The sequence below is a fragment of the Melopsittacus undulatus genome, chromosome 3 (genome assembly GCF_012275295.1).
Source record: "Melopsittacus undulatus isolate bMelUnd1 chromosome 3, bMelUnd1.mat.Z, whole genome shotgun sequence".
In the NCBI taxonomy this organism is placed as follows: domain Eukaryota; kingdom Metazoa; phylum Chordata; class Aves; order Psittaciformes; family Psittaculidae; genus Melopsittacus; species Melopsittacus undulatus.
In genome coordinates this window covers 114,811,574-114,829,743 of record NC_047529.1, presented here as the reverse complement: position 1 = coordinate 114,829,743, position 18,170 = coordinate 114,811,574, and the positions used below count along the sequence as shown (strand labels likewise).

General features: G+C 38.1%; 1 protein-coding gene across 5 annotated transcripts in view; it reads right to left on the bottom strand.

The window, feature by feature from the left end:
* Positions 1-18,170, bottom strand: part of RBKS (ribokinase) — a 73,706-nt gene that overhangs the window by 53,157 nt on the left and 2,379 nt on the right. For 3 of the 5 annotated variants that reach the window (XM_034060381.1, XM_034060379.1, XM_034060380.1), the window contains exon 2: positions 1,810-1,942. In XM_034060381.1, coding sequence (XP_033916272.1) covers positions 1,810-1,942 — 133 coding nt within the window. The other 2 variants (XM_031045330.2, XM_031045332.2) reach the window with 2 other exon arrangements.

The window sequence follows — 18,170 nt, the reverse complement described above, 5'->3', positions numbered from 1 at the left end:
CACAATATCCCTCTAGTATTAATACCAAAAATTTTATTCTGTGAACTTTAGAATGTAGGAGGAATTGTTGTACTTGTACTGGTAATAAGTGTTGGGAATTATGATCAAGACATAAGTATATTACTGAGCACTGTGTTTGTGTGAGGGGAAATCTGGCTTTAAGAAACACTGAATACTTATGATGACTTGTTAAAGATAATCTAATTGTAATGGCTCATTACTGCCTGACTCTTCTTAGTTTACTCAGCAAGAAACCTTCTACTACATCCCATTGACCTCTGCAGATATAAGACTGTACTGCCATAGGATGAGACTATTTTGGGAGGCTACAAGTGTATAATTAATTCAGGAAGTAAATATTATCTTTTAAAATCTAAAAAAAGACAAAATGCTAATATGGATATTAACAGTCAATCTCTGCCACTCCGATAAATATACATCAGAATGAAGGAAAGAAGTCTGGGTTTTACTGAAATAACATAAATATGATTTTGGAAAGTAATTAGAAATTATAGTAACTGCTAAATTTTATTGGGAATGCAAATGTTTCCAGAAACAAGTATGCACTGAGCAAAGGCTAGACCATTAAAAAATAAAACAAAATTCACACTTTCAGTGGAAAAAAACCCTGCTAACATTTAGCAGGAAATGTTAGCAGGGAATTCATTGCCAGTTCATCTTGTTCTTGAATCTGATCGTTATTGAATGCAAAGATGATCAAATATACACAATATTACAGAAGCACAAATGTTGCCAACATATATATATGTATAAGATAACACTGTAGAGCAACTAGTGATACTGATACACAGAAATTATTGCAGGTGTAATTTCGACTTACAGCTATCATTCTTTAGCTTAAAGATTGGATTGGAAAGCCAGCAAGAAAGGCTTTTTTGAGACATTTCCAGTATTTCTCAAGAAATCCCTGACAGACAATGATCCAACAAATTTAGCATCCTCCCCAGCTATGGCAAGAACAAAGTATGCCCAGTCGATTTGAAGTTTCATTTACAGTTGGCATAGGATGGAAAATAAGGCTAGAGAGAGAGAAAATTTGATCTTAACTTTGATAATGATCACCCAAAACTTATAATGTTTAATGACACAAATGAAACAAAGTCATTGTAAGAATACAGCATCTGCCAAGCTGAATCAGCCCAATGGTCTGCGAGCCAGCCTCTAGAACTGCTGCATACTAGAAGTTTCAGAAAAGTGAGCAAAACCATCCCATAGCATGCAAAGGTGCTAGGATTTGGATGTGAATATCTCATCCTAATCCCAAGTAATGAGATAATGATTTAAACCTTGAAGCACAAAGGTTTGCATTGCTTCTCAAAGTTGTTACTGGCTTGTCAGTGTCTGGTTTTTAATCACTTACAAAGTAAATTTCAGATGGACTGTAGTACCTAGCACCTGAATGTCATCCAAGAAGCCCTGATCTTTGCAACAGTGGTGAACATAAAAAGAAGAGGCTAATCAGGTTTACTAGAATTTTGAACATCCCAGACTCTCTCCCATTCTCTTTTCCATGGTGAATCAATCTTAAGTTTCACAATCCTTCTTTATATGCAATTTCTGCCAGATCTCTAGCCAACTAGTCTTTGGTTCTGGCAGTGTTTTTAGAACAGCCTCCTCCATGCTTAAATTTATAGCTGAAGTAAGGAAAAGAAAAGCGAATTAGAGAGGGATTAAAACAAAAAAAAAACACAAAGCCACGAGAAACTTTTCTGTAAATCACCTAAAGGTTTCCTGGAATTTGCATAAACATTTAGTTCAGCTGTAATCCAAGAGCGTGTCGGTGCTTACCTTGCAGATCAGTGAGGTCTTGGCCCCAAGTCGAGCAGACTGGACACACTGGTTGGCTCCTTTCCCACCAAAACCAATGAAAAACTTCTGTCCAAGGATAGTTTCTCCAGCTCTTGGCAATCGTGTAGTAAGGCTATTCCAATTTAAAGCAATATTTACATGCATTAGTGACTGAAAATAACAAGCATCTACAAAATAAGAGCTACATTCTTATAATCCTGAGTGGTCCAACAAACAGCCAGTAAGACCAGAAAAGACTCAAAAGACCTTTTAGGGTCTCTATTCCACACCCCACCAGTTTAAGTTTATTCCTTAGGGGCCACCCAGTCAAGCTTCTTGTTTATTACTCAAGAGCGGTACTGCATTTCTTTTGTTCATGTTTCATGTTTCTACAGGAAAAGAAGCACTTGATCCCTGTCTGGGATTCCCCAGTGCTAACTCGATACAGATAAGTAATAAATCTATAGTCTCACTGCTCATGTTGTTTAACTGTAACATTCAGTTCAAGTTTACATATTGTTCATTTAATTTCATTACAGCTAATTATGCCTTCTTGAACCACCCTCGGTCATTTTTCACTCTGTTGGTATTCACACCCCTCCAAACTGTAGATGGATATCAAAACCTTCCTCCCCTCTGCTGTCACTCAGGAGCACTGTACGTATTCAACTTTTCCCTTTGTGAAGTTTTTCTCTCACAAATCAAGCTTTACAACTTTTCAGCATATTTTCTTCTTGAATGCAGTCCAATTGCATTTACATCCGTCTGGGGATGGGTGCCCAGAATCAGATGCACTAATACAAGCGGAGACCCATCAGGAGTGTGTTCTGGTTTAATTCCCATTTTGGAAAAAAAGAAAACAAAACTGTAGTTCTGTTAACCCCACCAGATGCTTTGCTAGCTCCGGCAGAAGTTGAAAGGAAGAAAAAAGACACCACTGAGACTATGTGGAGGAATCTCTCTGAATCACAGAATCAACCAGGTTGGAAAAGACCTTCAAGATCATCAAGTCCAACCATTCCCCCAGCACTGCCAAGATCACCACTAAACCATGTCACTAAGGGATGAAAAAGGCTTGCTTACTTTTGTCACTTCTATTAAAATATGTAACACAAAACTGTGTTTACTGCAGTTGGAGTACCAAAATTTCTGCCTTCTCAAGCCATACATTCCAGGCACAAAGTTTAAATGTAATTCTTTCTATCTCTTAAGCTCTAAACAAGTTCACAGCATGTGTGCAGGGAGGGCTTCCTATCTATCATGTGCTAGTGACCTGTTCAGTCAATGACAGTTCAGACAGGTTTCCAAAAGTCTGCGGGGAAGAAAAGTGGGGAAGGGGAATCTGAAAGAACAGAGAAGAATGTGCCCTAATGAGGAAGAGATTAACTTCAATTCTGTTTGTTAATTTATAACATTATTTTACCCCAAAATCCTCCCACAGCTTCAAAGTTGCCAGTGCTACAGCTTTGAGAAAAAGTGATGTGCTTCTGCACTAGCAAATCACGACTGAGTGCTCTTTGAAAAGGACATGAAGAATAGGTGTAGATTACTTTCTGAGTTTCTGCTGCAACTTCTGAGGCATATTGGAGTGGACAAAATCTTCTGAATTAATGACAATGCACAACCTGATTTACTGAAAACTCACAGGAAAAAGAAAACAATTTTCTCTACTGATTTTCCATTTCAGCACCCGTCAGTCCAAAGGCTAAGGAGCATTAGGAAATCATGGAAACCTAAAATTAAACTAGCAAACCCAAACAAGTCCTGAACTCCCAGAAATTAAGGTTTTTCCTTTGAAGGAGTTGTTATAGGTCTGTGCTTCATCAGCAGTTACAGCTTCTGGAGAGATGCAGGTGGGGATGCAGTCTCCAAGTAAGGATGCTCACTAACAGAGCACCCCAGATTTTAGTGCGAGGGTATGGTGACCAGCCAGCAGGCTTATTTCATGTGGGTGACCACAAAGAAAGCCCGGAAGGCTCACACATACAGCTAATGGCACTCTATTTCAAGAGAGGCAGAGCTAGGAACATTCTGTTGGGAAATGCTTAAACCATTTTAAATGAAAATACAACAGCATTTTAGAAGCGTACTTATAGGTACCTTATAAATGGAAAGGATTGCTAGGTTAAAACTACCCACAGAAGCATCTGGCAGGTTGCTTACAACAGTGAGTAACTGTAAGGTTTCAGGGAACAAGGTGTAATGAGTGTAGATAAATAATGTTTATTCATGGTAACATTTATAATTTATCACCATTTTCACCATTGGAAGACAAAGTAGTGATGGTTGTGGACCAGAGAATGAAGGCCACAAGACTCAGCTAAGGAACCTCCTCTTCAGCTAGTGCCAAGGTACTCCATGCACAATTCTAACATCATGTACGTTCAGTAAAGAGTAGTTGTTTCACCCAGGCTTGGTAAGAAACAGTAATAGCAGCTTTTGTATAATTGCTTTCATTCACAGATCTCACTGTACTTTAAAAAGCAGAACAAAAACATTATTCCTACTTTTTGGGCATGAAATTTAGGCAAATCATTTTGCCTTTTTGAGCCTTGGGTCAGCCAAGAAGCCAGTCACAAAATCAAAAATAGAGATCAGCTCAATTCACTAGCTCATGCTGTCTTCTCATTTAAATTCTGCAGTCTGAAAATGGTATCAAGTCTCAATTCATTTCCCTTCCTTAGGGTGCTTTTCAGAGATTATAGCTCATTCTAAATAGAATTTGTTTCCACAAAAAGCTAATATATTTTTAGACAAAAATTAACAATTGCGACATCCCAGCAGACATCTGCTAATAGCGCTGTGCTGAGTTCATACGCATGCTCAAGAAGTACTTTCAACCCTATATATTCTTGTTTTAACAGTAACCAGACCATGACTTCACTCTTGTCTCAGTTATGTTGGCATCAACATGCAACTCCAATGGAAGCATCATAATTGCACTGGTTAAAAAACAGGCTTGGTGAGATGAGAATCTGGGCCCCAATGTTACAAGCAGCATGGCACAACTGCCTGTGGGAATCAACAGCTTGAAGATGGGGAGATGACCTTTTTTATTGTTTTGATGGAAAGGTACAAGGCAAAGGGCAAAGGATCAAGTTGGAACAGTGATTTATAATTAGCCAATTTTAAAAATAGGCTAACAGACCTAGGCAAGACCAGGCAGCAGCCCCTGTAGCTCACTGTAAACAAACCCTCACCTTATTACATTTCAGGCATGACCGCCAATCCTTTTAGACCAATTCTCCAATTCTTTATTTCAGAAGCCTATTTTTATTTCCCATATTAAACAAATCTAGAGTATTGATCTACATATAAGCCTCGAGGTTTCATTTTCACTGCAACTGGTGTCCCAGATTCTTATTTTTTGCTAATATAATGCTATTCTCTTGTCATTTTATTGTGCAACTCTACTAACTTTTGATTCACATCAGAGAATGCTAATGAGCATTTCGGGCTTCTGTTATGAGCAGGCAATGATGAGTAATCTGTATGATTAAGGAACCCTATAAATTCTTGGCTTATTAATGGTGCCACAAATACTACTCAAAATAGCCTAAAAATGATGAAGCAGCTAATGTTACTCCAAAACTAGGCTAAATAAGTTAATGAGAAAAACTGTCACACAGGCTTTCAGAACTAGTACAGGAATGTTTTGTAAAGCCATTTACAACTTTGACGTCATTTGAAAACACCAACCTGTTACACCTAATATAAGCTGCTATCAAACAGACTGCTCTTTGCTTATGTGATAAATTCTGCTCAGCCTTGAGAGAATAAATGGCTCAAAGGATATTGGGCTCTTATGTCTTATAACCAACCAGGAACTAAACTTGAAAACCCCCAACACTTATTGATGTGAAATAAAATTACTACATATTGTTTTGCAAATTATGTACCATACTACTGAGACATATTTATAGAGGAAAGTTCAGACTGAAGGGCCCTGACATAATTACAAAGGAAGGAATAGAATCACTCAGAATTTCAAGGCAGTTTTTACAGCACAGTATTTAAATGTAATGCACACAACAATGCTGCCCACATTTGTTCAGGGGAAATGAAAAATCTTGTAACAACTTATGTTTCAGAGGTTTGGGATGAATAAAAGCACATACATTAGAGTTTCACCACGGTAGCAAATTCAACCCTCTCTTCCAGGAAGTGTGTGCCACAAGTTCTCTAGAGGCGATTCTCGAGTAGCATTCGTAGTTTTAGACAGACAGCCCTTTGGAAGGATGGCATTAGAAACAGAACAGAGAACCTTTACTACTGTATTGGAGCACTGAATCAGAGGTGAATGTGTAACTTACTGAGTCATTAATGCCACTCTCACTGGTAGTCTGGGCTTTCTTGAAAAGTTCCCATCTAAGCAGTGACTAGATCATATTCAGAGACAGAAAATCTGAAGAGGAAAGAAGTGGAAAGGAAGAGATGTATACCTGCATCATTTGCAGAAACTAATCCTGAAATTAGTCATGATTTGCTTCAGATTCTCGACACCTAACCAGTGTCTGTTGACTGTTTTCAACACATGGAAGTGCTAGAAAGATGTATTTTTATTATCTTAAGCTGACATAAATCCTCACCCTCCCCTCAGCAGCATTTTGCCCTATTTCTCTTGCATTGCTTTTATTGCTCACAGAGCTTCCTAATTCAAACTACTTTTTTTTTAGTTCATAGAATAGTTTTAATTTGGATCACCAAATTGGTCCAACTTAAGTGTACAGCAGCAAGGGTGGACCAGAACTGCAGAACTGAGGAGAAGGCATCAGTGCAGCCAGACTGCCCTAAGCCCGTGTTGAAACTTTGACTTGACACTACTTTGTATGTTGAAAACACTGAATATCATGTAACTAAAGCTTAATGAAGTAGTCCAATATACCATTAAAGACATTGAAGAAAAGCATAAAGTATCAGTATGTTCCTGAGAAATGACATGTGCATGAGAAAGGAAAATAGACAAGTACATAAATATTTTTCTCTTAAAAAAAAAAGAAAACTATATTCTCATCTGGCAACTGAGAGGAGAAAAGAAACCATACGTTATCTGAGGCGACTGTCATTTATATGGTACCAGGAGAGACATTCAGACTTGGGTTTTTATTCCTGAAGAAAGGTGAAGATAATCAGGGGTATCAAAATGGTAGAGGAAATGCCACATTTAAAAGGGTCTTGAGGACAAGGAATGTAATTGTAAAGGTCTAGATTTTAGCTTTGATTCTGCTCTGAATCACTGAACAAAACTGACTCTTTCTGCCCTCTCGGGAATTTCCTAGAATGGGAAAAATCCCTGTGAGATTGGTGTAGGTGTAACTAGCCACTGTCTAGTACATACAATTTACTGGGCTTTCATGATTCTCAGAACTGAACAAATACAAATGAGGGAACAGTTCTTGCCTCTAACTGAGAACATTAGTGCAATATTGTGGTGAAAAAAATCTTAGACCTCTTTAGAATCTGGCTCAGTATTCTGGTTTAGTCTTGGCCTGTTTTGTCTAGCATAATTTCTAAAGATTTGAAAATGTGCTATAGGAAAATATCCATAACATGGAGACAAAAAGACCACATTCTTTTCAAAATCCAATGTTCTTGGCTCATTGATGCTTTCAACCCTTTTAAAAATCCACTAAAGCATCTTATTTGAAGGTAGAAAATGTCCAAGGTTTATCAAGAGCCCACCTCAGGAATTTAGTTAACTACAGCTTGGTTTCAGTATGGGGCTATCCAATTGTAGGTTCTTAGGTCTTTAGTGACTGAAAAAAAAGTGTTACAAGACAATTAGAAATCACAGAAAATCTCTCTCGTTTTCTTCCTCCTTTGTCCCTGAACATGGCAAGCTTTTATTTAAAAAAGATAAAATAATTAACTTTTCATACAATTCAAATTGGTTATTGCTCGGCTGGGCTCTCTCTCTGGCCTCCAGTAAAGGACAGTGTAGAAACACTACCAAATTGGTACCAGGAAAAATAATTGATGTGTAAAGAGTGGCCCCTTTGAAGGACAGTGCTGAAGCACAGAGTGAGATGCGCACCTTTACCCCATCATCCATTCAGGGTTGGTTTTTTAAACCTGTTTGATTTTGCATGATAGACAGTTTGTTACCACAACACAAACAAGTGAATGATGAATTGGTGCAGAGCAGCAGGAATCTTTTCGATCAGTTTTGCCACCAGCAAAAGTATGTATTTTATGAAACACAAATATATACATATTTTAAAAGACAAACTGTTTTGTACATCTCATTACTGAATGGATAAACAACTGAACTGAAACAAATGGTGAAAATTTCCAACAAGGGAGAAAATTAAATGGACGGCTGCAACTACAGGTAGGAGCACAACAGGAGTCACTATCTTCTTAGATATGCAATCACAACCTCAGTTTAAGAGGACCAAAATCTGCAACATGTGGAATGAGAACAGATGTCCACAGCTCTTCAAGAGTGAATGTTTCTGTTGACCCTATGCACAGAAACAAATTTTATGCTCCTAGATATTAAAAGATGAAATAAACAAGAAGGCATCCAAATGAATGTCCTGAAGCATTTATGATAGCTCACTGCACTGAACCTTAGTGAAATGACAGTATCACCAAGAGATCAAAGTTCCTAAACTATGGTAGGAGTATGAAACCTTCAGAACAAAGAAATTGATTTGACAAATTGCCATCAGTAAAAAGGTTTCTCATGGAAAATCAAACCTGTAACATTTCCTCACATCACGAGCAGTTAAATTCTAGGAAAAGGTGGGCATAGTTCATCATCTATGGAATGCTTAATCCTAAACTTGAACCTCTAAAGAGATTAAAAAAACACAAACAAATATGAATCTATCTTCAGATATTTAAGTCTCAGCAAACATTCCATCACTCTTACCAAACATCTGCTTTGTATTTAAGAAAGATTGTGGAAATGTTCAGAATTGCTACTCTCTAACTTCATTTGCCTCCCACGTTGTTCTTCATTGATGTCTCTCGATTACATTATTTTTGGAACTGCAGTTACATAATTATTTTCAAGGCAATCTGATGGCAATATTAGAACAGACTGTCGCTGAAACATGCTGTGCTCACCCAGCACTGAAGAAGGCTGCCTACGGTTCCTATGCCAAACAGAACATTGTATCATGATGCGGTACCAGGGCTAACGCAGAAAAAACAACACAAAACAAAGCAACCTTTGTGACCAAGCAAAGAGTGATCTTCATATGCTCAAGGACAGACTAAGATTAAAGATATATATATAGAATCATAGAACAGTTAGGGTTCGATGGAGATTAATCTTCACCTCTTAAAGGAAGGATTTATCAGGCAACAATGAACAAAGTGGGAATGGTTGAGTGGATAGGCTACAGGGTCCTTGTTCATGTCATCATGATTTTTTATATACTGGTAAATCAACAAAGTAATCTGTGCTTCTGCTTTACAATCATGAAGAAAATAGGGCACCTACTGACCCCTCTACAATTCTCATTGTCAGTCTTTTCCAGGTAAAAAACAAAGAAGGACCTCACTCCCTTTTAACTATTGGCATTTTTCACACAAGCATATTTTGCTTTATAAACTGTAAGATTAAGAGTGATAATCATAGATGTGTTCTCACTACATGTCATCAAAACAAAGTCCAGTCCAGTCCAAGCACTAACAATATTCTTCTGTAATATGTTGCTCTAAAAGTCTGCACCCAGGACAATAATTTTGACAAGTACATTTTTCATCAAGTTGGTAACTACCACTGCTTCCTACAGAATCCATATGGGTCACAAATGTAAATTATACCCCAAATAATAGTTTACTGATACTTACTCAATGTATCACAGGTAATGAAGGTAATCAACATATCTAAACTTAGTATGAGGATAAAGTGGAATGGACTAGACTAAGACTAGTCTGGACTAGACTAGAATAGGATAGTTCCATTGGAAAGGACCTAGAACCATCATCCAGTCCAACTGCCTGACCACTTTAGGCTTAAATTTCCAGTGTCTTCACTAGACAAGTTTTTGCTTTGAAAATACCCTACCCCTAATTCAATGATTTGAAAACAAAAACAACTTTATCTAAATTCAAACTAATTATGAAGGCATCTACTAAAATCTTGGATTACAGTAACATACAGGTTTGTGGGGCAAAGATGATAATGTGCAGGGGGATGCCTGGGCTTTGCTGGCCAAGGTTAACTCTGCTGTGACAGGTATGAATCTCTAGATAAGAACCTTCATCTTTTTCAAGATCTAAGCTCTCTTGGAGAAGGTGGATCCCTGAATATCAAAAAGGTGTGATTCTGTATAATGCTGCCTTGTGATGCCTGCTGATGAACAACTCCCAAATGTCCATTAATGCCCAGAATTTACTGAGCCACAGGGAATGAAAACTGAAGAAAAAACTTCCCATATTTGCTGCCTCTATATGGAGTATACAGTTTTTTTCCCAGCAGGTCGTATCTTACTTTGTTCTTTTGGGGGGTGGGAGGGTGAGAAAGGAAAGAAAAATAAATTTAGGAAAGATTGAAAAATAACAAGAGGATATTCCCAATGAATAAAACTAACAGATTCAGGCAGAAGAAGGCAGGCATATTCACTCTTATTACAGCTGAGAACCCAGAAAGTGCCTGTCTTTCCATGTGAGTTCTGAACATGATCTACCTATCCTTTATTTTCAGCTCTGACCAATATGGTTTTTTTCTTTCTGCTGTTTATACTATTGGGGTTTATGCATTTTGTATAAACAGGTATCTGAAAAATGTCAGGAAGTACAGCAAGTGATGGATGGAATAAACTAGTAAAATGGACTTACGACTCTGGAAGCAGAAGTTATTTGAAAGATGAGAGGCAAGAAAAGAGCAATACAGGAAAGAAGTTCACTGTAACAATGTGATGTAGAAAGATAACAAGAAGAGGTGAAGACAAATAAGGGGTAATAACAGATGGTTCAGGGATAACATGAGATAGATCTAGTACAGGAAAAAAGGGAAAAAATGCACTGAAGTCAGAAATGGAAAGCAGAAATAATGAAACCCAGAAGAGAGCACATGACCGATATATTCGGGAACATTACCACCTTCTTATTTTATAATTAGTTGTCACAAAGATCAACCTGTTCTATAAAGCTGCACCCACTTATGCAACATACTAGTGAAAAATAATCTTGTATTTTTCTTCAGGCTTAAAGTACGTGATACTAGGCTTGAAAGGAACCAGGATGGCAGCATCAAATAACCTGCTGCAGCTTGATATAGGGGCTAACAAGTGAAGCCATATAAGACAAGCAAACAAAACCTTCCTGGTAGACTCCTATGGAAAGAACAGCTCAGACAGCTCCTAGAAGCAATATGATATATATGCCTGCCCAGAGTGTTTTTACACAAATTTGTTACGATCGACTCTGGATGATTTTTATTGCAGCTTTTGATTTGTGCCAGCAGCTCTTTACTGTCAGGAGTACTAAAATTCACCCCAAAATATTTATGTCTAGAAATGCATCTAGGAAAATGGTTATTTCCATTAACAGTACAGCCAGCAAATAATTCATTCCCAAGACAGAACAGAACTATTACTCATATCATTCTGTGGCTCATAAAGGGGGAGAAACTACAATATTCTCAGTGTTGAGTGTTAAAATATAGTTCCTAACAACTGTTTATTGTGAGAAATATTTTCAAATGAGCTCCTTTAGAGAATTTCCCCTTTGGCTGTCGTGAGTCTGGTATGTCAAATACCTCTAGACTGAAAAGGCAAGAGATGCTTTATTTTAAACAGTCAAAAAGACTTTCCAGTAATAGCAGGGATGACAACCAAAACAATAAAACCCCATGGGAATTACATGGTAAAAGAGTATTCACTGGGGCTAGAAAATATAGATACATTCATAACACAACATGCCTTTCAGTCTTCATCACTGGGGTATAGAAGGAGCCCAAGGAATACCCTGAAGTACTGACAATGCCAATGACCAGTATATTGCTGGTTTTCATGTTATTTACTTGGAGCTGCCCAGACGTCAAAGAACCCAACAGAAAGTAAATGGCAACAGTTGTGTTACCTGTAGAGTGGGATGTTATAACGTGAAGCAACCGCGATATGCTGAAGTGTATTGATGAGATAAAATTGTATCTTTATGTAGCAGAAATGGACACACCACCCCGTTCTCCTGTTGCTGATACTGGACAATTGGTAAATAAACATTTATGTCAGTAACCTCTGACCTGATGATAATGTTAGTACTTCCTGACTTCTCATTTTCTTCAGAGGTATCACTCTGGATTTTCCAGAGACAGATAAAGCCTCAGCAGGAATGCAGAATTACAGGGAAACTTCACACTCAGGAAGTTGCTATAACATCACCTGAATGCATGCTCAGCAATTATGGGCCAGGCCTGTTATGGCAGGAGTAATCCCAGTGTCCAGACAGTAATTCTGTCTGTCTTCTGTTCCATTCCAGCCTGGTTCCATTTCCATGAATGCTGTCAATGAGAAAATTAACTTCTTTCTACTGTAGTCACTAACATGGTAATGATTTCAGAAAGAACCTTTTCAGGTCCTAGACTTTCTGTGGAATTGGACACATACAAGTCTTGTATGCGTACAAGACACACCATTTCGAGATATTCTTCTTTTTCTAATATTATGATTTTTTAAACAAATATTTATTTGAAGGGATGAAATAAATTATGTTCTGAATCCACCATTTTCATTTTGCAGAATCAGCAACTGATCTAACACCAGATACTACATTTTAAATGAATGAATTTTCTTTTGCCATCACAGTGTTGAAACTGGTCTCTGCTGTCACCAACCCCTGAGAAAGCCTGTACACATTCACAAAGGTTCAACAAAGAGATCCAACTTCTGAGGGCTGGCAAATGGGGCACCCATTAAAAAGATGAAAAGTGTGATAACCTCATGGTTTGATTTTTGTGGGTAGCACATAATAGCTTACTGACCTCCAAAGGGGAAAAATGCCAGTCTAATGAGACTAGAGAATTGTGATTCTTTAAGTCATGCATTTAAGAAGCTCTGGATAACAAAACAATAAGGAGTACCATGGTGTTTCAGAGAAGTCTTCTTTGCCAGACAAGAGAACACAAGATGGAGTGGCTGATTTTCTTCTCCCACTAGGAAAATATACCCCCCAAAACTTATCACCTGCTATGATCAAAATGTTTCTGGATTCATTTACTCCATTACCCAAGTGAACTCTCTAGAGAATTAAGCAATAGTTTCCCAGCCTCATATGGACTAAACCTAAAAGCTTGGTAAACATTAGTTTTATCTCACAAACCATAATTTTTAATTGCTAACACACATAGGAAAGGCATAATCCTCCACTGATGATATCATAGTCTACTGCCATGGAAATGACTGCAGAATCATAAACACAGGTTTAAGATGACCTCACTTTCATAGGAAAGAGGAAAATTTCACTGGAATGTGAATGACATTGGGAATAAGCACACACAGATACTACAGAGTGAAAAAACTCTCTTCTTACTAGTCAGTTAAAATATGGAAGATGAAGACAAGAGCTAGATGTGCAGCTGAACAGCGAAGGGGTTGTCCTGTCCAAACACCATATTACTACCTATGAGTCTTTGAACAAAGAGAGCTTTCCTAACTACTGTCAGGGTTCCCCTCCATAAATTCACCAAACCAGACAGGAGTGAAATCCCTGCCCTGACAGGCTTACAGTTTAACCACAAGAACATGAACAAAGTATGGCTATAAGAATACAGTGGAGGATCACAGAACAACATCGTAGCTGGAATGCTTCCTAGAATGAGTAAGTACTTCAGAAGTGGGAGGAAAAGAACTATACAGTCTCTTCAAGCACACAAAATAACATGAAGTCAGACGCAAATGCAGAAGTACGATCTTAGTGCAGCAAGTGCTAAGTATTCTGTCTTTGGCTCAGGAAAATGCATATATTTAACCTTCAGCTCTGAAGCACTCTAAAAGGCGTCAAACAACTCAAGGATTGGAAGTTGAAATTTCTGTGTAAGCTTTGTGTTGCCATGAGCTGGGAATGTTGAGTACTGTGCAGGACCCCAAGAAGGGATGAGACAAGAAGCTTGAGCTGAGAACAGGGAGTGGAGAAATGTAGTAGGTGATAATGATCTCACTTAAATAGAACCTTTCATCTTGAAGGATCTCAAAGCGGTTTACAAACTTAGACCAGACATTGCAGCTGGTAGAAACAGAAGCAGACAGCTGGGAACTCATTCATGGGAGGGAGGAGGTAACAGAAGACTTACTGGGTGCCATATCTTCCAAAATGCTGGTGCTGGGAGAAGATGGCAAGACTACAACAGAGCTTTTCCCTGAACCTTGCTGTGCAGCCATGTGAGAAAACTGCTGAAAGTAAGCAGAGAGCCAGAGCTGGCACAGAGAAGCAGAAAAACCTCTGGGTAGCTGAAGAGCTGTCACTGTTAGGATTGTAGTTTCCCTGCCTTTTATCTCAACCTCAATTCCACAGACTCTTCACACCTTCTGCAGTAAAACCTTTTGTCTTTCTTATACATGCCTTTTCCTATTTTTATCCTTTTAAATATATTTCTTTATTTCTCTTCATCTTTGCCTGTCTTCTTACAAAGCAAACTGCCCTTCTACTCCTGCAACACCAAAATGTTTTCCAAATGCTTAGTAGGACAAACAGTGCTACTCTTTGTTACTGGGAAGCCAAAGAAATTATTTCAGTTATGGTATTCATGCAGTACAGGCCGGACTGTAGTACCAGAAGGGCTATTCTTTAGCTCAAAAGCACTACTAAATACATGTTATTAAAACTGAACTAGATAAACAAGTCTAAAAAACAAGAGTAATATTAGTTATTGCTGAAATGGAATTGCTTCCTGAAGGAAAGACAGTGCCTAATTAAAGTACACAGTAGCTTAGGACACAAAATGAAGATACCAAATGAAAGGGCAGGGAGGATTCAATTAAATAGAATTCAGAAACCAACACTTTTGTTGTGCTTCAGTTAAAAGACATTGTGTGACCAGTTTCACATTCGTATTTCCCAAGACTTTCAAAACTTCCACATTTGTATTTAAGAAAGAGAGAAAAAAAGTTTTCATGGATAAGAGCCAAAGACAAGTGCTGAGCAGGTGTTCCAGCACCATCAGTCCTTCTCAGAGAAGACCACAGCATCCTCTGTTGCATAAACAGCAGTTTCTTTCAGAAAGTGCCAGCTGGGATGAATGGCACGCTGTTTCTTGCTTTCATAACCTTGGTTGCAAATACAACTCTTTTAATGGGTTAAAAAAGCCTTTAGTGGCCTTGCCCTAGTTATTTTGTGTCAGTTTAAGAACACCCAATCAGACATTTTCTCTCCTTTTTCCCTCTTCAATATTTTGTCACTTTTTGTTGGAGGAATGTTGATGGAGGCTTTTTAGGTTTGGAGTATAACAACAAATACTTTTAACACAACTAGAACTGAGTCTCACCCTGAAATAAACTGATCACTCATTTTGTGATCAAACAGATTTAATGGAGGGACAACAATTTAATGAGATTACAGCAGTGAAAAGCTTTTTTTGACATGAAGAGCTTGTATCAGGCCCATATCAGATGGGCAGTGCTTGGGCCACTATAGATATTTGAAAGCTGTATACAAATAGAACTCAATTTTCTGACTGAATTCCATTACTGAGTATTCAATCAACTTGATTTTTATCCCATTTTTCTTTTTGGGTCCCTGAGATACATCTTTCTGCCTACCAGACAATAGAAGGCAAAGGGGAGTTTATTTAAACCACATTTAGGTCCTCTAAAATCAGGGCAGAACAACAAAACACTTAGCCTGTGCATCTTTCGTCTACCATACACCCAAATTGTTAGGTCAGAGAAGAAGACAAGGCAATAGTACTGACTCTGAAATCAAGCCCAGATTTTTCACTATTACATAAATGAAACGATTCACAGATGACACATTTTCTCATGCCTCGATGCCTTTCTCTGAATCCAAAAGATTAATTTCCTCAACTGGACTAAGCTTGTATTCCTTCACAGTTGTGCTTTCCCATGCTGCTGGCAATAGCAGATTGACTAGAATAAGGAGTGGCTGCTGCAGGGGAAGCATTACAGATAAAAACAAAAACACAAATGGATTTGAAGGATTCTATAACACTTTGCTGCTAGGAGAAGCTGAAGAGCAGAAAAAAAGAAAACATTAAAGCAAGAAAAAAACATTAAAACTTGGTGACTATGCATGCACGAGAAATGGTGGAAATGAGAACACACGTGAAAGACCTGAAAACAAAGCAAAGAAGAAAATGAAGTCACACGTGAGGCTTTGCTCTGCTCACTCAAAAGAAACATGAGAAAATTCCTTTCCATATTCCCAGAAAAGAAGCCTGAAATTATTTCCCCAAACATTGCATTTTTTAAAAAGAAAGTATAGACATAACTTTGAATCATGGAAACTTCCAATGAACCATTTACTTCAGCTGACAATGACCAAAACTAGACTTAAGAGGAAGATGTAGAATCTCACAAATGGAGATACCTTTGCCATTTTCCATAGGCAAAGACTGTGCTCAGTCAGTGAAGATTTGATGTGTTCATCAGATTGCTCTGGGATGTTAGTTCTGGATGTGCATTTGTCACCACTGTCCACTCCAGTCTAGCAACATACTATTTCATAGCTCAATGTTCTCTGCTGTGTCTTTCCCCTTTTGCTAAATGCTTTCAGTCAGTCTAGTACTTGTAATAACTCTTGACAACAGTTGTTACAACAGGGGACTGGAAGCATTTCTGTTAGTTATACTCCCTACAGGGTATGAAGCAACCTAGGGGAAGGAAAGAGATACACAGAAAACTAGACTTCAAATTCTGAACACCCTAACAAACACAGTTTTACAGGATTCAGGCTGTGGTCTCATTCCCTTGTGTTAAACTGAAAAACTTTTGTTGTTGTTGTGACTATCCAAACACTGTTTTTCCATTTACATTTTGTTCTTTGCTTCTGCTGTTTTCAATTGCCATGCCAAAGTTTCTCCTGTTTATTCTAATTGTTTTAGTATGTCTGACTCTCATTGGTTTATATGTTTAGTCTTGTCTTGATTTAATATGAATTAAAATGCCAATGCCACGACCAGTCTGCAAATATGAGTCAGAGCAGAAACTATTTAAGTAATACTATGGATGGTACCCGTCTGGTTTGGTATCTAGATCATATAGAATAATGCTGTTTTTGTTTTCTACTACTATTGACTGCTATTCCCAATGAAGTGTTGATTGTGATTTTGACCACAAATATGTTTTGTTCCTGGTCCTATTAGCCAAAAGAGTGTGGCTTACTGCATGTATGTACGTGAGGTTGTTTTGATTATACTAAATTCACTTTAGAAAACCCACATTCTGCCACTGCGGTGCTACAGGACAATGAGAAAAGAATTTCCAATGAGAACAGTATTTTAAAAGCAAACCACTGGGCCCCTTCCCTTTAAATGAATTTTAAGGCACACTACCCTTTCTTCTGAATTTCATTATTTCTCAATTACATCTGAATACTGCCTTCCACAGAAGGCCCCTGTCCTTTTCCATCTCAGTCATTACATAAGACAGAGTAAATTTCAAGTTGTACATTTCCAATTCACACCAAGGTTACGCTTTTTTAAATCATCAGTTTACTGCATTGAGGAAAACCATTATGTGCTGGGGTTTTTATTATTTATGTAGTGGTGAATCTGGCTACCACATGGCCAATGGCAGTTTGAAGCTTATCTTTCTGATTCTTGGTACCTCTATGGACATGGGAATATTTTCCATGTCATGTCTGCCACTCTGAGCTTCTAGCTTTCCAGACAGAGGGGCAAGGCAGAGAGGCTTTGTATTTTATCAGTTCAAGTTATAACAGAGCATTGTCAAGCTCTGGCAGAGTCTCAGTTAATATGACTGTCTTCTAGGAAAGACAAGCTTAAGTGTGTAGTGGTGAATATGCCTATCAAACACAATGTGTCCTGAGTTCCTTTGCATGACTTTCATTCCTAATTTAGTTTACTCAGTCTCCTCCAAACAGGTGATAGTTGAGCATTTAACATGCTGTCCATGCCTTTTACAAGCTGAAACATTAGCATAAATGACAGACAGACTAGCAAATACCTCATGCTCTTTCATACTGGCTGAAATTAACCTGAAATGAACTGGCTTTAAACCTAGAACATAGAACTCCCTCTAAATCCGATACATAAAGACAGTCAGGAGATACCCTCCTGGCATCAACCCTAATCCTAATCTGGCAGTTTTTACCATATTTGATAAAGACGGCTTATTGTTTCCTGTTTCATAGCTTTGCTCTCCACCCAGGCGCATCCCAGCCAACAGTTTAGTACTTCCCAGTAATTTCACCAGGATTTTTGTAAC